General features: G+C 50.0%; 1 protein-coding gene across 5 annotated transcripts in view; it reads left to right on the top strand.

The window, feature by feature from the left end:
• CALN1 (calneuron 1) overlaps nucleotides 1-22961 on the top strand; it is a 190386-nt gene extending 167425 nt beyond the window's left edge. For all 5 annotated transcript variants that reach the window (XM_054166911.1, XM_054166908.1, XM_054166910.1 and 2 more), the window contains exons 5-6: nucleotides 10594-10747; nucleotides 22589-22961. In XM_054166911.1, coding sequence (XP_054022886.1) covers nucleotides 10594-10747; nucleotides 22589-22716 — 282 coding nt within the window. In that variant the 3' untranslated portion in view covers nucleotides 22717-22961. The remainder of the gene's footprint in view (nucleotides 1-10593; nucleotides 10748-22588) is intronic.
• Nucleotides 22962-23212: the final 251 nt, after the last annotated feature.

The following is a 23212-nucleotide window of genomic DNA, read 5'->3' on the forward strand; positions in this document are numbered from 1 at the left end:
CAGAAAACTCTTTGGGGTGGGGTTGCCCTGAGATGTGTTTCTTCACACTGAAGTCTTTTCCTAATGACACCTTCTCTCCATTTGTGACTCTGTGTATGTGGTTTGGACTTGTCAGGAGAGCTCCATGACACGTACAAGCCAAGTGGGGATCTTCCTCATCACTGATCCTCGCAGCTAATGTGTGATAATGTGAGCCATGGGCTCTGGAGGGAAGGTGACAGACTTCAGAAACACTTCAGCTTCTGCAGGTGGTGGGGGAGGCAGTAAAAATAGCAAACCCCAGGATCTCTGTGTGCCTTGACAGGGCAGCTTCTAGGGGCCCCCAGGTCACTGTGCAGTGTCCCACCCCACCCCCAGCCTGGGGCAGCCTGGGGCAGGCGGTTCCATCTTGAGACGCAGGCCACACTGTCTGTCAGCTCCTGAGCCCTATTAATAATGAAGTCAATGACTGCTGGCATTACCTCTCCTTAGAAAGTGCCAGTTTGACAAATCACAACTTCCACCTGCAGAGATGAATATCTCCTGCCTTCTGTGAATTGCTCACTGTGCAACAACAACAAAAAACCCACCCCAAAGCCTAAAAAATTACTTCTTTAATATTACATGCCTTCTAAATGAGAAGGTCCCAGCTCTGAGGTCACAATCCACAGGCAGTTCCTAAATGCAGGCTAAAAGATAACAACAACCCCAGTGTGAATTAATTGAGGTCAAAAAGAAACCCCAAGGATTGTACCAGAAGTAGCAGAAAAATGAGGGGGGTTTACTGACTGCATTGGGCTTTTGCTTCTCTTCCTTCATCTTCTCAGATCCCACAGGCTTTGTAGGCACTGCCATTGTAGAATGGAATGGAATGGAATAGAATAGAATAGAATAGAATAGAATGGAATGGAATGGAATGGAATAAAATGGAATAGAATGGAATGGAATGGAATAGAATGGAATGGAATAGAATAGAATGGAATGGAATAGAATAGAATGGAATGGAATGAAATGGAATGGAATGGAATAGAATGGAATGGAATGGAATGGAATGGAATAGAATGGAATGGAATGGAATAAAATGGAATGGAATGGAATAGAATAGAATGGAATAGAATAGAATGGAATAAAATGGAATAGAATGGAATGGAATAGAATAGAATGGAATAGAATAGAATGGAATAGAATGGAATAGAATGGAATGGAATGGAATGGAATGGAATGGAATGGAATAGAATAGAATAGAATAGAATAGAATAGAATAGAATAGAATAGAATAGACCAGGTTGGAAGATACCATCAAGATCATCATGTCCAACCTATCATCCAACACCACCTAATCAACTAAACCATGCAGCCAAGCACCCTATCAAGTCTCCTCCTAAACACCTCCAATGGTGGTGACTCCACCACCCAAATGATGCAAGGAAGCACGTTGCAGGATGGGAAAGAGCCTGTTTGTTCTGGTGTCTGGGCAGGCTGGAGAGCTGGGGGAAGGCAAACCTCCTGAAGTTCAATAAGGACAAGTGCAGGGTCCTGCACCTAGGGAGGAATAGCAGCAGGCACCAGTACAAGTTAGGTGTTGCCCTGCTGGAGAGCAGCTCCATGGAGAAAGACCTTGGAGTGCTGGTGGACAGCAAGTTCTGCATGGGACAGCAATGTGCCCTTGTGGCAATGGTCTCCCGGGGTGCATCAAGAAAGGTGTAGCCAGCAGGGCTAGGGAGGTTCTTCTTCTCTGTTTTGCCCTGATGAGACCACACTTGGAATACTGTGTCCAGTTTTGGACTCCCAGGTTCAAGAGAGACAGAAACCTGCTGTAGAGAGTCCAACAGAGAGTCACAAGGTTGATTATGGGACTTGAGCATCTCCCCTGTGAAGAGAGACTGAGAGCCCTGGGGCTGTTTAGTCTGGAGAAGAGAAGGCTGAGAGGGATCTGATCAATGTCTATGAATATCTGAGGGGTGGGTGTCAAGTGGAGGGGGCCAAGCTCTTTTTGGTGGTGCCCAGCAATAGGCCAAGGACCAGTGGATACAAAATTGGACATAGAAGGTTTCAGCTCAACATGAGGAGAAACTTCTCTACAGTGAGGGTGATGGAGCCCTGGAACACGCTGGGTTGAAACTAAATAAGCAATTGGCCACTGGAATGTGCTGCCCAGGGAGGTGGTGGAGTCACCATCCCTGGAGGTATTTAGGAAGAGCCTGGATAAGGCACTTGGTGCCATGGTTTAGTTGATCAGATGCTGTTGGGTGATAGATTGGACTTGATGATCTCAAAGGTCTTTTCCAACCTGGTCTGGTCTGGTCTGGTTTGGTCTATCCTATCCTATCCTATCCTATCCTATCCTATCCTATCCTATCCTATCTTTAAGGTCTCTTCCCTCCATTCTATGCTTCCATGATGCATACCAGACCTGCTGGTGCATTTCACAGTCAGTTTCCAGTTGTCTCCTCTTTTTATCTGGTGACCACCACCAGAGAGGAAACCCAGCCTACAAAGCACCATTTATTCTGTGCTCACCACAGCACTGCATCCCCCACTTGCAGATGGGGCTGAATAGATCATCCTGAGCTGTGAAACAGGGAGACCAGCCTATCAAACAAAGGTAGTTTGGCTGAATACAGGAGCCTGAGAAGCTGATCTCCATCTATCTTAGCTTTCTCTGGTGCTAGAAGGTATTAGAAGGTCTCTTTGCTGCCTCTTTGCTATTATTTTTTGCTAACCTTCATTGGCAGTGTCAAGGATGCCTCAGGTTTCCCACAGTAGCTCTCAGTCTTCCTGGGTAAAGCTTTTATTAACTATTGGTGTCCTTCACACGTTTCAGGAGCATGTCTCACCTTCTAAACCACTTCTCTCAGCATTCTGGAACCAGTTGTAACTGTTAAGCAAAAAATTGGTTTCCTTTGGCTAAAGGCTTTCAGGAGATATTCAGCAACAGGGAATCAGAGAATTGTTAGGGTTGGAAGGGAACTCAAGGATCAGCCAGTCCCAACCCCCCTGCCATGGGCCAGGGACACCTCACACTGCAGCAGGTTGCTCACAGCCACCTCCAGCCTGGCTACAAACACTTCCAGGCATGAGGCTGCCACCACCTCCCTGGGGAACCTGTGCCAGGCTCTCACCACCCTCCTGGGGAACAACTTCTTCTTAACATCCAATCTCAATCTCCCCATTTCTAGTTTTGCTCCATCCCCCCCAGTCCTATCCCTCCCTGACACCCTCAAAAGTCCCTCCCCAGCTTTCTTGGAGCCCCCTTCAGATACTGGAAGGCCACAATGAGGTCTCCTCGGAGCCTTCTCCTCTCCAGCCTGCACAACCCCAACTCCCTCACTTTGTCCTCATAGCAGAGAAGCTCCAGCCCTCTGCTCATCCTCGTGGCCCTTCTCTGGACACCTTCCAGCACCTCCAGATCCTTCCTGTACTAGAGGCTGAAAGAGATGATTCCCAAGCAGCAATCCCCAGCTTTAGCCCTAATTAAATCTTGTGAGTTTGCTCCCCTGAGAGGCTCCCACAAGCCTCTCATGGAAGGTCAAGATATTGCAGCCCTCTTTATGTATGCACTTTGATTGGGATCAGACTGAGAGCCTGTTGTTGAGGCCTGGGAGCTTTTACAGCTAAGCAAAAGAAATCATTAGATCCTGGTAATTTGTTCTTCAGCCTGAGAGCATCACTAATTTAACTAAATAAATAAATAAATAAACAAATAAACCTAACCCAGCACTTCTCCAGGTATTAGTTCAACTACTCAAGGCTAATTGAATGGGCCCTGGTTTAATATTCCTGCTGTGCTTTCTGTGGGGGTGTTTCAGTGATTTACCTGTCAGGGGCTCCATTTCTCTTTGCCCACTTTAATAACCATTACATCCCAGCTGGGAAGTGAGGAGATCAGTGCAGAGGCAAAGCTGGAATGGAATGGAATAGAATGGAATGAAATGGAGTAGAGTAGAATAGAGTAGAGTAGAATAGAATAGAATAGAGTAGAGTAGAATAGAATAGAATAGAATAGAATAGAATAGAATAGAATAGAATAGAATAGAATAGAATAGAATAGAATAGGAGTAGAATAGAATAGAATAGAATAGAATAGAATAGAATAGAATAGAATAGAATAGAATAGAATAGACCAGATTGGAAAAGACCTTTGAGATCATCCAGCCCAACCTATCACCCAACACCATCTCATCAACTAAACCATGGCACCAAGCACCTCATCCTGGCTCTTCCTCAACACCTCCAGGGATGGTGACTCCACCACCTCCCTGGGCAGCACATCCCAATGGCCAATCTCTCTTTGTATGAAGAACTGCTTCCTAACAACCAGCCCCAACCTCCCCTGGCACAGCTTGAGACTGTGTCCTCTTGTTCTGATGCTGCTTGCCTGATGCAGGCCAGGATGGCACTGGCCTTCTTGGCCACCTGGGCACCCTGCTGCCTATTGTTCAGCCTACTATGAACCAATCCCCTCAGGTCCCTCTCTGCCTGGCTGCTCTCAGCCACTCTGACCCCAGCCTGTAGCACTGCCTGGGGTTGCTGTGGCCAATGTGCAGCACCAGGCACTTGGATGTGTTCAATCTCATGTCCTTGGCCTCTGCCCATCTGTCCAGCCTGGCAAGGTCCCCCTGCAGAGCTTTCCTACCCTCTAACAGCTCAACTCCTGGCCCCAGCTTGCTGTCATCTGCAAATTTTCTGATGATGGACTCAATCTCCTGCTTAAAGAATTGCCCCAGGGGCTTTCACTCTGTGTCTAGTCAAGGATGGCATAGTCCTCACCAGCTGGTGAGATCTAGCAGAGGGGAAGATGTTCTCACACAGCCAGGACTGTGCAGTAGGATTTCTTTGCAGACCAGCTGTCAGCAGCATTTTCCATCACAGTACCACAGTGTGGTAGGGGTTGGGAGGGACCTCTGGAGACCTTCAAGTCCAATCCCTCTGCCAATGCAGCATCACCTAGGGCAGGTTACACAGGAATATATCCAAATGGGTCTTGAAAGTCTCCAGAGGAGACTCCACAACCTCTCTTGGCAGCCTGGTCCAGGGCTGCAGCACCCTCATACCAAAGAACTTTCTCCTCCTGTTCAGATGAAATCTCTGGGTTCCAGTTTGTGCCCACTGCCTCCTATCACAGGGCATCACTAAAGAGTGACTGGTCCCTTCTTCTTGACACCTACCCTTCAGGTATTTGTAATCACTGATCAGATCTCCTCTCAGTTTTCTCTTCTCCAGACTAAACAGCAGCAGGTTTCTCAGCCTTTCAAGACCTTCATCATTGTCTTGTTCCACCTGGCCAAGCTGGTAAAAGAGGCTGGTTTGACTCATGCAGAGCACAGTGTGATCTAAAGATCTCAGTCAGTGCTTCTCACAGAGCTGTGGCTACCCCAGCAGTGCTCCTCCTAGTCCCACGTGGGCTGTGGGGCAGCTGTGGGGGCACACATTGGGGTGCACATGGGGCAGGTTAGTTTTGAATGCCAGATCATTTCACAGTGCAAACTCAGAGCAGGCTGTGGGGGTTAGGAGTGCTGGCAGTGTGCTCTTAAATCTGATTTTGATTTCCCTCCATTCGTGCCATTCCCTGCTGGCAAAGCTGCAGGGGGGAGTGGAGCAATCTCCCATGAGCCAGCACAGTAACCAGGCTGTTACTATGGCAATGAGCTTGGTCCCCCTGCCTGCTTCCTGGCAGACAAGGTGCTCCTGGCAGCATCTGGGAAGCTGACTCTTCCCAAAGGCTGTGTAGCAAGTGGCACCTAGGTGACAGCCACCCTCAGCTCACATCCCACTGCTGCACATCCCACTGACAGCCTGAGAGCAGGGGGGCACCAGTGGTGTCACACAGCCCTAGGCACTCTTGTGGGCAAGAGTGTAAGTTTCTGTCTCCAGGGACACTGGATCCTGCTGGGCACCTTGAGCCTGCCTCCTCCTGGTGCTGGGAGGGGGGGATGCACAGGTGGGGCCAAGCACAGCACCATGCTCCCCGTGGGTGATGGGAGGGCAGGGTGGAGGAACAGCCTGTGAGCACAGTGACTGCTGACACCCAGGGCAAGCAGGGCTGGGTCCTGTGCTCCAGCCTCTGGCAGGATGGGACCATGTCTTTATGCAACAGCAGAGCTGTGCAGCGCTGTCTCCCAGGTGCTCTATGGCAGGGACTAGTAGGGAGTCTGCTTTCATTCCCAGCAGTTAATTTAAATCTAGGAGGAGTCAGGAAGCTGCAGGCTGGACTGGATCAGCTCCACTTTCCCTTCCAGATGTCTCTTGGAACAACATCCTCCAGCTCCAGGAGGCGTTTGTGCTGGGGAGAGTTAGGTCTGTCAGGAGCTGTTCCTGGTGCTCTCCACACACACCTGGAGAACAGATTTTCCTTCAGGGCACCTCCTGCTTTGCTTGGGGCATTTGAGCCTCAGCATCAGGCACAGTTTCTGTGTCACTGCTCACAGTGTATTCCAAGAGCACAGGTTCAGTAGCAGCATCATTGATTTCTTCTAATTACAAATCCTATAGGAAGTTTTCAGCTTGCAGCAGTCGCTGTTTCCCTCTCAGTGGAGCCAATAAAAGTTAAGAGCTGCTCCCTGGCTACTGCCATTACAGCAATAAAGAGGCAGAGTAATTGAAAAGCGAATCAGGGAAGCTGCCAGGTGGGAGAGCAGTGAGGATAGAAGAAATTACCTGGGAGCCCAAGCCCAATGCAAAGTCTTCTCTCTGGCTGCACTGAGCCGGAGCCCAGTCTGATGGACTGGTTTGTATCTGATGGAGAGCAGACCTCCTGCATGGCAGTCCTGGAGCACAGAGCAAATGCTGGAGCACAGAGCAAAGCAGGACAATGGCCACATGCTTGCCAACAGGGCAGGCACTCACTACACAGACCTAGAGCATTGTTTCAGCTGGGAAAAGCCTCAAAGCTCATCAAGTGCAGCCATTAACCCAGCACCACCATGGCCATTAAACTGTGTTCCCAGATGCCATGAGCACCTCCAGGGATGGGGATTCCACCACCTCCCTGGGCTGCCTCTTCCAATCCCTGACCACTCTTGCAGGAAAGAAATTATTCCTAATCTCCAACCTAAACTTCCCCTGGCCTAAAATTTCAGGCTATTTCCTCTCATTCTATCACCTGGTACTAGGGAGAAGAGACCAACAGGGGTGATTCTGAACCCCATCTGAGATACTTCCACTTCCTGAAAGGCAAAATGCCAACATGACAATAAAAAGAAAATCATTTCTCCCTACATTTAGCATTAAACTTAAAAGCAGGAGCTGAGGATGCAGCACCAGATGCTTCTTTGTAAGGAGAGCAATTATTTCCCACTAGATAGATCAAGTGGTGCAGGGAGACCCAAAATCCCACCAGTCATTATTGTTTCCACATTGTTAAGATTAGATACCAACTATGGTTGTGTTTGTGATCATAGGATCACAGCAGCATTCTGGCTGGTAAAGACCTTCAGGATCATCAAGTCTAGCCATCATCCAGGTAGTCTGAAGCAAAGCAACAAGCAGCATCACTGCAGGCTCTGCAGGAGCTTGTTAGTGATAATCATGGAATCATAGAATTGTTAGGGTTGGAAGGGACCTCAAGGATCAGCCAGTTCCAGCCCCCCTGCCATGGCCAGGGACACCTCACACTACAGCAGGTTGCTCACAGCCACCTCCAGCCTGGCTGCAAACACCTCCAGGCAGGAGGCTTCCACCACCTCCCTGGGCAACCTGTGCCAGGCTCTCACCACTCTCATGGGGAACAACTTCTTCCTCACATCCAATCTCAATCTCCCCATTTCTAGTTTTGTTCCATTCCCCCCAGCCCATCATTACCTGACACCCTAAAAATAATGCTGCTGTAAGAGGGAGGCCAGCAAAGACTTCTAAGACTGAGAGGAGCAGCATGTGGCAGCAGAGGCAATGGTGTGTCCTGTGGGGAGTTTTCACACTTGGGAAAACTCATGTACTTGCCTCACGGCTCTGGAGGGAGCCTCAGCCAAAATGGAATGGAATGGAATGGAATGGAATGGAATAGAATAGAATAGGATAGGATAGGATAGGATAGGATAGGATAGGATAGGATAGGATAGGATAGGATAGGATAGGATAGGAGTAGGAATAGGAGTAGGAATAGGAGTAGGAATAGAATTAACCAAGTTGGAAGAGACCTTTGAGATCATTGTGTCCAACCTATCACCCAACACCATCTAATCAATTAAACCATGGCCCTCTCCTCACAGGGCTGTACTCTAGACCCCTCCCATTGCCTCCCCTCTCATTGCCCTTCTCTGGACACATTCAAGTGCCTCAATGTCCTTCACTAGCTACACCTCCTAACACCACTGTAAAGAGCAACCATGTGAATTAACACACCACACCCTCCCCCCCTCCCCCATTTACCACACCTCTAGTTGCCAAGAGAAACACTTTTCCTACTCGTGCTGGCTGTGAAGCACACAGCTGCTCCATTCCTCTTCCTCCTGTAACGTTAGAGAAAGCAGAAGATGGAAGGGATGGAGATCCTGGCCTGTATCAGGAACAGTGATACCTCATTGATGCTATGATTCTATGATTGGTCAGGCACAGGAACAGGCTGCCCAGGGAGGTGGTTGAACTCCATCCCTGGAGGTGTTCAAGGAAACTGTGGACATGGCGCTCTGGGACATGGTTTGAAGGCCATGATGGTGATAGACTGGAGGTTGGACTCTATTATCTTAGAGATCTCTTCCAACCAAAACATTTCTATGGTTCTGTGATCTGCAGCACAGTGGGAGACTGGGGGTGACTGTGAGAACTTCCCCTGATGGCTGAGAGAGCCTCCTCTTCTCACCTGGCACTGCAGGTCAGCCAGTGTGAATGCCCTCTCTTCTGCACTGTTAGCAGATGCTAACAGCACAAACCTGACACATGTGCAAAGGTCCTCTGCTGCAAAATGTTCATTTCTATGTATTCTGCAGGACTCCTCTGGGGTTGATATCTGGTATGTGTAAGAACAGCATTTACCTCCTGGATCCACAGCAGAAGTCAGCTAGAAGGGAAATGTTCTCTGCTTGTGCTCACCATGCAGGCACAACTGGTGAGTTAGCAGGAAAAAACCAAACACCAGAGGCAGAGACAAGGTGGTGGCTGATGGCAAGGTGGAAGAGCTACCAGGGGAATCTCTCAGGGTTTTCTCAGGGGGTTGGTCTCTTCTCCCAGGCAAGCAGCACCAGAACAAGAGGACACAGTCTCAAGCTGTGCCAGAGGAAGTTTAGGCTGGAGGTGAGGAGAAAGTTCTTCCCAGAGAGAGTTGTTAGCCGTTGGAATGTGCTGCCCAGGGAGGAGTCCCCATCCCTGGAGGTGTTCAAGAGGGGATTAGACGTGGCACTTGGTGCCATGGTTCAGTCATGAGGTCTGTGGTGACAGGTTGGACTTGATGATCTTGGAGGTCTCTTCCAACCTTGGTGATTCTGTGATTCTCTCTGTTGGGATGGTCAGGACTGGTACCGGATCGCTGTTACCTCCAGCCTGAAAGACCATCCCTGGTGCAGGGCTGTGTTTCTCTCCTGCTCTACCAGCATTAAGGCAGCTGGCAAGAGCTCCAGCAATATTCATTTGCAGCATTCACACTGTTAGTGTTAAATGAACCCAAAAGAGCAAAAAAAATGTGCAAAGTTACACTGAGGTATTGAAATGAGGATAAAAACAAAACCAGACCAAACCCAAACAAACACAGAACCACCCCAGAAGTCAGGAGCTGCGTCATGCCCACATGCAGAGGGACCTTGCCAGGCTGAACAGATGGGCACTGTCCAAGGGCATGAGATTGAACACATCCAAGTGCCAGGTGCTGCACTTTGGCCACAACAACCCCAGGCAGTGCTACAGACTGGGGTCAGAGCGGCTACAGAGCAGCCAGGCAGAAAGGGACCTGGGGGTACTGGCTGACAGCAGTTGAATATGAGGCAGCAGTGTGCCCAGGTTGCCAAGAAGGCCAATGGCATCCTGGCCTGCATCAGGAAGAGTGTGGCCAGCAGGAGCAGGGAAGTCATTGTGCCCTGTGCTCAGCACTGGTTAGGCCACACCTTGAGTCCTGTGTCCAGTTCTGGGCTCCTCAGGTTAGGAAAGATGTTGAGATGCTGGAAGGTGTCCAGAGAAGGGCAACAAAGCTGGGGAGGGGTCTGGAGCACAGCCCTGTGAGGAGAGGCTGAGGGAGCTGGGATTGTTTAGCCTGGAGAAGAGGAGGCTCAGGGGAGACCCTTCTTGCTGTCTACAACTCCCTGAAGGGAGGTTGTAGCCAGGTGAGGGTTGGTCTCTTCTCCCAGGCAAGCAGCACCAGAACAAGAGGACACAGGCTCAAGCTGTGCCAGGGGAGGTTTAGGCTGGATATTAGGAAGAAGTTCTTCCCAGCAAGAGAGATTGGCCATTGGGATGTGCTGCCTAGGGAGGTGATGGAGTCACCATCCCTGGAGCTGTTTATAAAGAGCCTGGATGAGGCACTTGGTGCCATGGTTTAGCTGATGAGATGGTGTTGGGTGATAGGTTGGACTCGATGATCTTTGAGGTCTTTTCCAACCTGGTTAATTCTATTCTATTCTCTCCTCTCTCTTCCCCCAAGCACCATGTCTGCTCCTGGTGGCTGAGTCTAACTCCATCCTCTTCCCACAGTTTGACATGCAAAGGATAACACTGGAAGAGCTGAAACACATCCTCTACCACGCCTTCCGGGATCACCTAACGATGAAGGACATCGAGAACATCATCATCAACGAGGAGGAGAGTCTAAATGAGAACTCGGGCAACTGCCAGACAGAGTTTGAAGGTGAGAGACGAGGTGGCTGTGTTTCTCTACTATTATTCTCTTTCTGCCTCATCTGGAGCACTCAGGTCCATCACACACGAGGGGCAAGGATACATGGAATCATAGAATGGTCCTCCAAATGTCACTCAGTCCAACCTCCCTGCGGTCAGCAGGGACATCCCCAACTAGATCGGGTTGCCCAGGGCCTTGTTGAGCCTCACCTTGAACATCTCCAGGGAAGAGGCCTCAACCACCTTCCTGGGCAACCTGTTCCAGTGTTCCACCACCCTCTTAGTGAAGGGTTGGAACTGGTTGGAACAACTAAACAGCTACAAATCATCTCAAAGTGCAGAAAACTCTAGGGTGACACCTACAGAGGATCTTGGGGTTTGTGTGCACTACCCTGGGACAGCTACTGTGCTTCCCACCCACAGTGATGCCACTTCATGGCCTCAAGTTACTCCAGGGGATATTTATGTTGGGTATTAGGAAACATTTCTTAACTGCAGGAGTGGCCAGGCATTGGAGCAGGCTGCCCAGGGAGGTGGTGGAGTCACCATCCCTGGAGGAGTTCAAGAAAGCTCTAGACATGGCACCTGGGGCCATGGTTTAATGGCTGTGGTAGTGTTGAGCTGATGGTTGGGCTTGATCACCTTAGAGGTCTTTTCCAACCTTCAGGATTCTGTGATCCTTTGATTCATACAGGCCATCTTGGGGGAAATTCTGAAGCTCTGAGGGGTCAAAGGGCAGCAGGCAGAGACACTGAAGAGTCTTGAAAAGAAGGCAAAGGATAACCACATTAGAATAGAATAGAATTAACCAGGTTGGAAGAGACCTTTGAGATCATTGAGTCCAACCTTTCACCCAACACCATCTAATCAGCTAAACCATAGCACCAAGTGTCTCATCCAGTCTCTTCCTAAACACTGAGGGTAGAAAGGCTCTGCAGAGGGACCTTGACCGACTGGACAGATGGGCAGAGTCCAATGGGATGGCATTTAATAAGTCTAAGTGCCGGGTGCTGCACTTTGGCCACGGCAACCCCATGCAGAGCTACAGGCTGGGGTCAGAGTGGCTGGAGAGCTGCCAAACGGAGAGGGACCTGGGGGTGCTGATTGACACCCGCCTAAACATGAGCCAGCAGTGTGCCCAGGTGGCCAAGAAGGCCAATGGCATCCTGGCCTGTATTAGGAATAGTGTGGCCAGCAGGAGCAGGGAGGTCATTGTGCCCCTGTACTCTGCATTGGTTAGGCCACACCTTGAGTACTGTGTCCAGTTCTGGGCCCCTCAGTTTAGGAAGGACATCGAGACACTTGAACGTGTCCAGAGAAGGGCAACAAGGCTGGTGAGAGGCCTTGAGCACAAGCCCTATGAGGAGAGGCTGAGGGAGCTGGGATTGTTTAGCCTGGAGAAGAGAAGGATCAGAGGCGACCTCATTGCCCTCTACAACTACCTGAAGGGTGGTTGTAGCCAGGTGGGGGTTGGTCTCTTCTCCCAGGCAACCAGCACCAGAACAAGGGGACACAGTCTCAAGTTGTGTCAGGGGAGGTTTAGACTCGAGGTGAGGAAAAAGTTCTTCACTGAGCGAGTCATTCGTCATTGGAATGGGCTGCCCAGGGAGGTGGTGGAGTCACCGTCCCTGGAGGTGTTCAAGGGGAGATTGGACGTGGCACTTGGTGCTATGATCTAGTTGTGAGGTCTGTTGGAACAGGTTGGACTTGATGATCCTTGGGGTCTCTTCCAACCTTAGTTACTGTGATACTGTGATACTGTGATACCTCCAGTGATGGTGCCTCCACCACCTCCCTGGGCAAAACTGGTGCAATTCTCAGCCTGGCTGACAAACAGCATCCAGCAGCTCTCTCCAGCACGCTCACCTTCTGCTAAATACTGCAGAGAAGATGTGGAAGAGCAGAGCTGAATTTTAAGAAGCCTGCAGGAGGGAGGCAAGCAGCAAAGCTCCTTGAATCAAGCCAAGCAACACTTCTTTTATTTTCCCCTCCTCCTGAAGAGCAGCCAGGAGGAAGAGATGCTCGCTGACATGAATGGAGTTGCTAGTCCCCGCTGACCTGCTGATACAGTGGAGACGTGGGCCAGCTGTCACCGTGGGGAGAGGCATGCAGGCTGCTTCCAGCTTTGCTGCTGGGGTGAACTACCCCAGCTGCACACACACACACACAAATGGAAAGGGTCTGAACCCCCTAAACGCTCAGCATCTCATTTTGGAAGTGCCAGCTTCCAAAAGTGCAGCGAGAACAGCTTTTCTCGTGGGATGTTGGCACTGCTGGTGCTAGGCAGAACCTAGAAGCAAAACAGAGCCTTGGAGGGCTTTTTTTTTAGGTGTTGTTAGAAATACACACACAGAGGCAGGGACCAATGCACCAGGGAATAAAGATCAACTGAGTGCTGTCAACGACGCTTTGCTTCAGGTCCCAGCAGGAGGAAGCGGCTCCGGACCGCGGCAGCTCTGACGTCAGTGTGCCTCCCAGGAATGACAGCCTCAGAGCAGGTTGTGTCCCTGCAAGCTCTTCATGCTGAACATGCCATTATCTGAGTGACCCACTTGTGCCTTCAGCATTCCCACTTCCCAAATGCTTAGATCCCTACAGGGCTCAAAGGCAAAACATGATAGGGCCTCAAGGCATGGATCAGTGGAACGGAGGGAGATGCTGTCAAGGAGGTTGGGCAGCATCCCAGGCTGGCTTTGAAGTGTCTCCATGTGAATCACTCACTGAAATTGGTGGAGTGGAGGAGATGCTTTTTGGGGACAGCTCCTCGAGCTTCTTTTAGGTGCTGTCTTGGGAGGGGATGAATTGCATCTTGAAAAGCACCTTTTACTTTCAACTGTAGAGGTGGCCTAAAGGGGCTGGCTTAGAGGCTCACATCTGTATTTAATGCACATTTTCAGCCACCCCATTGAAGTGCCTTTAATTGTGGGCAGGAATGAAGCCAAGAGGAACCCCAGTGATTTTCACTGAGATTTGGGAACGGCTCCTAAGCAAAGAGACATAGCAGAAAGCTTTCAAGGTACAGAAGTTACAGATACAGAATTAAGCAGGTTGGAAAAGACCTCAGAGATCATCCAGCCCAACCTATCACCCAACACCATCTAATCAACTAAACCATGGCATCAAGTGCCTCATCCAGTCTCCTCTTAAACACTTCCAGTGATGGGGACTCCACCACCTCCCTGGCCAGCACATTCCAATGGCCAATCTCTCTTTCTATGAAGAACTTCTTCCTAACATCCAGCCTAAACCTCCCCTGGTGCAGCTTGAGACTGTGTCCTCTTGTTCTGGTGCTGCTTGCCTGGGAGAAGAGACCAACCCCCACCTGGCTACAATCTCCCTTCAGGTAGCTGTTGATGGCAATTAGGTCTGTCCTGAGACTCCTCCTTTCCAGGCTAAGCAACCCCAGCTCCCTTAGGTTCTCCTCACAGGGCTGTGCTCCAGACCCCTCCCCAGTCTTGTTGCCCTTCTCTGGACACCTTCCAGCATCTCAACATCTTTCCTAAACTGAGGAGCCCAGAACTGGACACAGGACTCAAGGTGTGGCCTAAGCAGTGCTGAGCACAGGGCACAAGGACTTCCCTGCTCCTGCTGGCCACACTGTTCCTGATGCAGGCCAGGATGCCATTGGCCTTCTTGGCCACCTGGGCACACTGCTGGCTCATGTTCAGCTGCTGTCAGCCAGTCCCCCCAGGTCCCTTTCTGCCTGGCTGCTCTGCAGCCACTCTGACCCCAGCCTATAGCACTGCCTGGGGTTGTGGCCAATGTGTGGAAGTACCTTGCTGAAATGGGGGAATCTTCAACCAGTGTCACCTCTGGGTGTGTTCTTGCCATCAAAGAGAAGCCTCCAAACCCTTCTCTGTCTTGTGGACAGAGACATTGCTGTTTCTCCACATGAGGGGCTGGCTGGCTCAGCCCTCAGAGGTGCTAACCAACATTGCCTTGGACACAAATCCATGCACATTTCTGTCATTCTCACCATTTTGCCAACCTGGCTTCTTGTCTTTGCAAGGTCTTCCTGACTGTGTAATATTCTTCCTCTGTCAACATGGTTGCTGTGGCTTCTCTCTCTCCCCCACGCTCACACACACATTTGGATTAAACACAAATATTCATCTTCAAACAGTATTCATATTATGGTCAGGGACAAGTCCAGGCTTTTGTTCAGTTCACTGGGAACATTAGAGTCATTAGCAAGATGTCAGATCGAGGCTTACATGGCATCTTTCCCTCCCACACATTTCTAGGGGGTTCTCATTTGCCTTCTCCTTGATGAAGAGCAATGAAAACATCCAACTCCCAAGTACAAGCAGCCCACAGCAGCCCCAATCGAGAAGGGAGGCACAGTTGTGTCTTCAGCCTTTCCCTCCATTTTTATTAATGCTTAGGGCAGGAGAATGGAGTTGAGAGCCAAGAAGAATGTGGGGTTTGATGAGAAGAGACCCCAGCAAAGCACAACTGTTTGCAGCAGCATCGTACTGCCAAAACTTTGTAGCACAAAAATAATTTGTCTGGCAGTTCACAGAAGGGTAGGGGGGGAGGGCTTGGAAAGGATTGCTGGAGAGCATTCAGAATACAGAATTAAGCAGGTTGGAGAAGAACTTTCAGATCATCAAGTCCACCCTATCACCCAACACCATTTAATCAACTAAACCATGGCACCAAGTGCCTCATCCAGGCTCTTCCTAAACACTTCCAGTGATGGTGACTCCACCACCTCCCTGGCCAGCACCTTCCAATGGCCAGTCTCTCTCTCTGGGAAGAACTTCTTCCTAACATCCAGCCTAAACTTCCCCTGGCTCAGCTTGAGACTGTGTCCTCTTGTTCCTCCTCCTGTTTAGATGGAACTTCCTGTGTTCAAGTTTGCTCCCATTACCTCTTGTCCTGTCACTGGGCACTAGTGACAAAAGCCTGCCCCCATCCTCCTGCCACCTACCCTTTCAGTATTGATCACCATTGGGAAGATCCCCCCGAGAGCTTGCACTTCTCCAGGCTGTACATCCCTCAGCCTCTTTTTCATAGGACAGATGTTCTGGTTCCTTTTATTTAAGGTTGGAGTAGGTGATCCTTGAGGACCCTTCCAACCTGGTGTTCTATGAATCTATGAATCCAAGCCCTCACAACATTAAGCTCATGGCAAACAAGAGTGCTGGCTGGTTAGGGTGACCCAGGCTGCCTGCAGTGGGTATTTATTTCAGCCTCAGCCCTGACACTCACATTAAGTGGATGTACAAGAGCTGCTACCACTCTCCTCCCTCTCCCCCCAGAGAAGGATCTAGGAGCATCCACTCTGCAGATAAGGGCCTGGGAATGAAAAACTGCCCTCTGGAAATAACTTCAGCCAGCCAGAGAAAGCAAATATCACTCACCTTTGGCAGGGTTGTGACAGAAGCCTCTCTAAATACACTGTAGTTGTTCCTGTTAGCAAGCCTTTTTCTTCAGGCAAGGCTCTCAGCACTTACCCTGGTCATCTGAAACCCACCATGGGCATTGTGACCAGCCCAGCAGCCACAACCAGTACCCTGGAATGGGCTGGACCCATTAATCCCATGTCCTTGTGAAGACATTATAGTGACTGTAGCTCTGTCTCTGTTACCATGGTGAGTCCTCCTGCAGCCGGTCCTCTGCACGTTGAGAAGATGAAGGATGACCCATCCTCAGTATGCCTTGCCTCTTGAGATTTCACTGACATTGGACAGTCTGTGAGTTGTTGTCCCCACTAAGAAGACTCTAGGAAATCTCCAAAGGATCTTAGGATCTGACCTGGCCTGTCTCTGACTTGATTGTACAGAGAATCAGCTCACATCCAAACCCTGGCATGTCCCATAGGCATTCAAAACTCCTGCTGGCAACCAGCTGCAGAACAGATCAAGCATCCAGCCCTGTGTCAAGGGCAGCACAGATGCCAAGCTCATTTGGAAAAAGGAGAGAAGAGAGAGCTAAAATTCATCAGTCAGCAGCAGAGGCAAATAGGATTATCCAGTTCCACCCCCCCCCTGCCATGGCCAGGGACACCTCACACTACAGCAGGTTGCTCACAGCCACATCCAGGCATGATGCTTCCACCACCTCCCTGGGCAACCTGTGCCAGTCTCTCACCACCCTCATGGGGAACAACTTCTTCCTAACATCCAATCTCAATCTCCCCATTTCTAGTTTTGCTCCATCCCCCCCCAGTCCTATCACTCCCTGACACCCTCAAAAGTCCCTCCCCAGCTTTCTTGGAGCCCCTTTCAGATACTGGAAGGCCACAATTAGGTCTCCTCGGAGCCTTCTCCTCTCCAGAATGAACAACGCCAACTCCCTTAGTCTGTCCTCATAGCAGAGCAGCTCCAGCCCTCTGCTCATTCTTGTGGCCCTTCTCTGGACACCTTCCAGCACCTCCAGATCCTTCCTGTAATAGAGGCTCCAGAACTGGACACAGTACTCCAGGTGGGGTCCCCCCAGAGTGAAGTAGAGGGGGAGAATCAGCTCCCTTGACCTGCTGGCTATGCTTCTCTTGATGCAGCCCAGGCTATGTTACCTTGACATAACAGATCAAGCATCCAGGCCTGTGTCAAGGGCAGCTATGGAAAAGCACAGATGCCAGGCTCAAAGGGTTTATGCATCTGGAGAAAGGAGAGAAGAGAGAGCTAAAATTCATCAGTCAGCAGCAGAGGCAAACAGGTCTCCATATTTAAGAGTGCAGTTCAGAGTGCAGTGCGTAGTGGTGCTCACTTCAGCTGTTTTATCTCCCTGTGGATTGCAAGGAGAACTTCAGCCACTTTATCTCCCTGTGGATTGCAAGGACAAGGAGCAAGAAGGACTGGCTTCTTGCTGGAGTAAGTCCTGCTGGGTCCCAACCAATAGCAAGAGGGTGTCTCTGGGTCTGCAGCACACTTATGTTTCAGTGCAGAGCTTCCCTCTTTCTTCTGGAGTTGCTTGGTAGGTCATTTAGCTACTCGGTGTACTTTCAGTCAGTACAGAACAGCCTCAAGTTGCACCAGAGGAGGTTCAGGTTGGATATCAGGAAAATTTCTTCACAGAAAGGGTCATCAAGCATGGGAACAGGCTGCCCAGGGAAGTGGTGGAGTCACCATCTCTAGAGGCATTTAAAAGACACATGGATGTGGTGCTGAGAGACGTGGTTTAGTGGCCAGTGGTAGCATTGTGAGCTCCAGGAGGACTTGCTGGTCTCAAAGGTCCCTTCCAACCTCAACAGGTCTATGGTTCTAACAGTGACTTACCTGGGCCCTGCTGCTTTCAAGCTCTATTTTGACTTGATGGCTTGCAGAAGACCGAAGAAATTGTTCAATTTGGGAACACTTCTGCAGGAAGCACTGAGAATGCTTCACTCTTTTCCTTTCAGCAGGAGAGTTGCCAGCACAAAAAGCCTTGACCAGCCTTCAGCTGCTGCTCCCAGTCATGGCAGTCAGCCCCAGAGCCCCACACTGAACAGCAATGCTGAGGGTGATGGCTTGTGGCACTGCTTTGTCTGCTGGCTGGGAGTGTTTTCCAAGTACACAAATAACAGAAATCAAGAAGTAACTAAAGCTGTGATTCAAGAAGCTTTTCAAAGTCCCAGGGCATCATGCACAAACCTCAGGAACTGCAGTATTGATTCTGAGTGCATTATAAAGGAGAGAGTGAGGAAATCAAGGAGCAGAGCAGTGCAAGCAGAAAGCAAATAGTTTGGGAGAGGTGCTGGAAGAGGGTTTCGTTGTCTGCAGAGAGCATAGCGAGGTTTTGGAGTGCTGGTGTTGCAGCTGTCCCCTGCCCTGGGCAATCTGACTAAGGAGGGCTTCTCATGCCTCCAGCACTCTAGAATAGAATAGAATAGAATAGAATAGAATAGAATAGAATAGAATAGAATAGAATAGAATAGAATAGAATAGAATAGAATAGAATAGAATTAACCAGGTTGGAAGAGACCTTTGAGCTCATCAAGTCCAATTTGTCACCCATCACCATCTAATCAGCTAAACCACGCAACCAAGCACCCCATCCAGGCTATTCCTAGACACCTCCAGTGACGGTGACTCCACCACCTCCCCAGGCAGCACATCCCCATGGCCAATCTCTCTTTCTATGAAGAACTTCTTCCTAACATCCAGCCTGATCCTCCCCTGGCACAGCTTGACACTGTGTCCTCTTGTTCTGGTGCTGCTTGCCTGGGAGAAGAGATCAACCTCCACCTGGCTACAATCTCCTTCAGGGAGTTGGAGAGAGCAAGAAGGTCTCCCCTGAGCCTCCTCTTCTGCAGGCTAAGCAACCCCAGCTCCCTCAGCCTCTCTTTACAGGGCTGTGCTCCAGACCTCTCCCCAGCTTTGTTGCCCTTCTCTTCTCAGTGTGATGAGGTTCAAGCCTGGATCATAGATTCATAGAATGCTTCGGGTTGGAAGGGATCTGTTCCTCCCAACCACCCTGCCACGGACACAGACACCTTCCACTAGCCCAGGCTGCTCAGGGCCAATGTTTTCCCCACATGTTCTAGGAATATTCTCCTGGACGTTTTTATATATGGGCACTTGGATCCTTTTCCTGCTCACATTTTAGGTTTGGTGTAGTTCTGAGTTTGTTGCAAACCACCTGAAAGTCTCCCATCATCGTAAGTCTATGCATGAGAAAAAGACATGAGTGCATCCCCACTCAGGATGAGCCAAGGCCGTGTGTTAGTGACTGCAGCAGCAGGCCAGAACACATTGCATGTATGAGGTCTTTCTGTGATTCTCTCAAGGGACCATCAAAGCCTTTCCAAACATTGATCTTCAGCCCAATGCTGTCTAAAGTTGCTCCAGGGGAGGTTTAGGTTGGACAAGAGAAGAAACTTCTTCACTGAAAGGGTTCTCAAAGACTGGAACAGGTTGCCCAGGTTGAATCCCCATCCTTGGAAGTGTTTACAAGTCTGGAGAGGAGAAGGCTCCAAGGAGACCTTAATGTGGGCTTCCAGTATCTGCAGAGGGCTACAAGAAAGCTGGGGAGAGACTGTTTAGGGTATATTGGGTAGTGATACAACTGGGGGGATGGAGCAAAATTAGAGTGGGTAGATTGAGATTGGATGCTAGGAAGAAGTTGTTCCCCATGAGGGTGGTGAGAGCCTGGCACAGGTTGCCCAGGGAGGTGATGGAAGCCTCATCCCTGGAGGTGTTTGCAGCCAGGCTGGATGTGGCTGTGAGCAACCTGCTGTAGTGTGAGGTGTCCCTGGCCATGGCAGGGGGGTTGGAACTGGCTGAGCCTTGAGGTCCCTTCCAGCCCTGACTATTCTCTGACTCTGAGAGGCAGAGATGTGGTGCTGAGGGCCATGGTTTAGCACCAGCCTTGGGAGTTAGGAAATGGTTCAACTGCATGAGCTTAAAGGGGTTTTTACCCAACCAAAACAATTCTGTGATTTTGTGAGTGTATGTTTTGATGTTCAATATCACAGCTAGGGAAGCTAAGACAGAGGCATGCACTGGTTTTAGCAAGTCTCAGCATGATTCCCCCTTGATGAACTTGAAACAAAATTAAAATCAAATAAAATAAGTCAAATACTAAACCTCCTAACTCTCTCTGCATTTCAACTGGCACAAATTGCTCTCACCTCTTTGACAACCCCTCTGCAAACATTCCTGTGAGAAGGTTCTTAAGGAGCCAGATTTTGCTTAGGCACAGAACATTTAAGGAGAAGTGTTCAACCTGCTGTGCATACTCATGGGAACTATCACAGAGGGGTTTCAAGTGCTGTCAGGGAGTGCATCTTAATTCTCTGCTCATTACTCTGCCCTGGTGAGGTCACATCTGGAATATTGTGTCCAGTTCTGGGCCCCTCAGTTCAAGGAGGACAGGGAACTGCTTAAGGAGTCCAGTGCAGAACCATGAAAATGATGAAGGGAGTGGAACAGCTTCCTTACAAGGACAGACTGAGGGAGCTGAGGGCTCTTCAGCTTGGAGGAGACTAAGAGGTGACCTCATTCATGTTGATAAAGATGTGCAGGGTGAGTGCCAAGAGGCTGGAGCCAGGCTCTGCTGGGGGATGCCCAATGCCAGCACAAGGGGAATGGTGGGAGTTGAGGCATAGGAAGTTCCGTGGTAGCAGAAGGAAGAATTATTTCCCTGTGAGGGTGACAGAGCCCTGGAGCAGGCTGCCATGGGGGGTTGTGGAGTCTTCCTCTCTGGAGATATTCAAAACCCACCTGGATGAGCTCCTGTGTGCCCTGTTGTAGGTGATCCTGCTTTGGCAGGGGGGTGGACTGGATGATCTCTCAAGGTCCCTTCCAGCCCTTAACATTCTGTGATTCCCAGCTGACCTGGGTGAGTTGAAGGGGTTAACAGAAGACCACTATTTCCAAGTAAAGAACATTAGGGAGAACTTCATAGCTTAAAAGAAAGAGAGAGAGAGAGCAAAACATACCTCAAGGGTTTAAAAGCCAAGATGAGAGAGAAAGGGGTTCCTGTAGTATTAGAGGGTGGTCTGCCAGGAAAGTAGGTTTGGGAGCAGTGAAAGTTAAGGTGGATCATCTGGAAAGAAGACATGGAGTCTCCTTCTCTGGAGCCTTTCAAAACCCACCTGGACATGTGGGAAATGGCCCTGCTGGAGCAGGTGCAGAGGAGGGCCACAAAGGTGATCAGAGGGCTGGAATACCTCCCCTGCAAAGACAGGCTGGAGAAGAGAAGGCTCTGGGGAGACCTTAGAGATGCATTTCAGTATCTCAAGGGGACCTACAGGAAGGCTGAGGATGGACTGTTTAGAAGGGGCTGTGAGGATAGGACAAGAGGCAATGGCTTGAAACTGCAGCAGGGGAGACTTAGGTTGGACATAAGGAGGAAGTTCTTTACACTGAGAGTGGTGAAATACTGGAACAGGTTGTCAGGAGATGCAGCTGAGGCCCTATCCCTGGAGACATACAAGGTTGAATTTGATGTGGCCCTGAGCAACCTGATTTAGTTGGAGTTGTCCCTGCTGACTGCAGGGGGGTTGGACAGGATGATCTTTGAGGGTCACTTCCAACCCAATGCATTCTGTGATTCCCTGACAGTGATCCTGGAGAACCTCTGTTAGCAGAGGGGCTGGACTGGATGACCTCCAGAGGTCGCTTCCAACCCTCACCATGTTGGGATGCTGTGATTCTATGAAATATCCCAGCAGGGAGAGGTGAGATGTGGCCAGCACAGGGGGTGTCTGAGGTGTGGACTGGAGGCTTACATCAAGGTAACATCCTGGGCTGCATCAAAAGAAGCATAGACAGCAGGTTGAGGAAGGTGATTCTCCCCCTCTGCTCTACTCTGGGGGAATCCCACCTGGAGTACTGTGTCCAGTTCTGGAGCCTCTATTCCAGGAAGGATCTGGAGGTGCTGGAAGGTGTCCAGAGAAGGGCCACGAGGATGAGCAGAGGGCTGGAGCTGCTCTCCTATGGAGACAGACTGAGAGAGTTGGGGCTGTTCAGTCTGGAGAAGAGAAGGCTCCAAGGAGACCTTATTGTGGCCTTCCAGTATCTGAAGGGGGCTCCAAGAAAGCTGGGGAGGGACTTTTAGGGTGTCAGGGAGTGATAGGACTGGGGGGAATGGAAAAAGCTCTAGTTTTTAATGGGTAGATTGAGATTGGATGTTAGGAAGAAGTTATTCCCTATGAGGGTGTGGAGAGAGTGGCACAGGTTACCCAGGGAGGTGGTGGAAGCCTCCTGCCTGGAGATGTTTGCAGCCAGGCTGGAGGTGGCTGTGAGCAACCTGCTGCAGTGTGAGGTGTCCCTGGCCATGGCAGGGGGGTTGGGACTGGCTGAGCCTTGAGGTCCCTTCCAGCCCTGACTGCTCTCTGATTCTATGATTTCTGAGCTCGTGATGGAAAGCCAAGCCACGTGTGGGGGCGGAGGGCCTGACCTTTGCCATGTCTCCCCTGCAGTGCACGCCCAGAAGCAGAACAGACAGACCTGCGTCCGGAAGAGCCTTATCTGCGCCTTCGCCATGGCCTTCATCATAAGCGTGATGCTGATCGCGGCCAACCAGATCCTGCGCAGCGGCATGGAGTAGCCTCTGGCCACCACACTGTGAACCAAACTGACCATGCATGCGCATGCCACCGGGTGAGCTTCCCCCTGAAACCGAAACCGACTCTCCCACGGCACAGAGGCAAAGAGGCAAGGCAGACAGAGCACCCCTCTCCAGCAGGAGCCTGAGAGCCAGCAGCGTTAACTGTGGCTTGCGAATCAACTGCATCCTTTTGGCAGGGACATCAAAGGGCTGTCTTAATGCTTTAAAGGGGGTTGGGTTGTTTTTTTTTGTGGTTGTTCTTTTGTTTGTTTGTTTGTTTGTTGTCTGTTTGGGTTTTTTTGTTGTTGTTGTTGGGTTGTTTGTTTGGTTTTGGGTTTTTTTTGGGGTTTTTTTTTTGGTGTTGTTTCCTAATGCAATAAAAAAGAAAAAAGAAAAAAAAAGAGAGGGGAAAAAAAAAACAAACAAAACAAAACAAAAAGAAAGGTATAGGAGTCCCAACTTATTGCTTCAAAGCAGTAAATGGTAACTTAAAAAC

Source organism: Dryobates pubescens, chromosome 13 (genome assembly GCF_014839835.1).
Source record: "Dryobates pubescens isolate bDryPub1 chromosome 13, bDryPub1.pri, whole genome shotgun sequence".
Lineage (NCBI taxonomy): Eukaryota > Metazoa > Chordata > Aves > Piciformes > Picidae > Dryobates > Dryobates pubescens.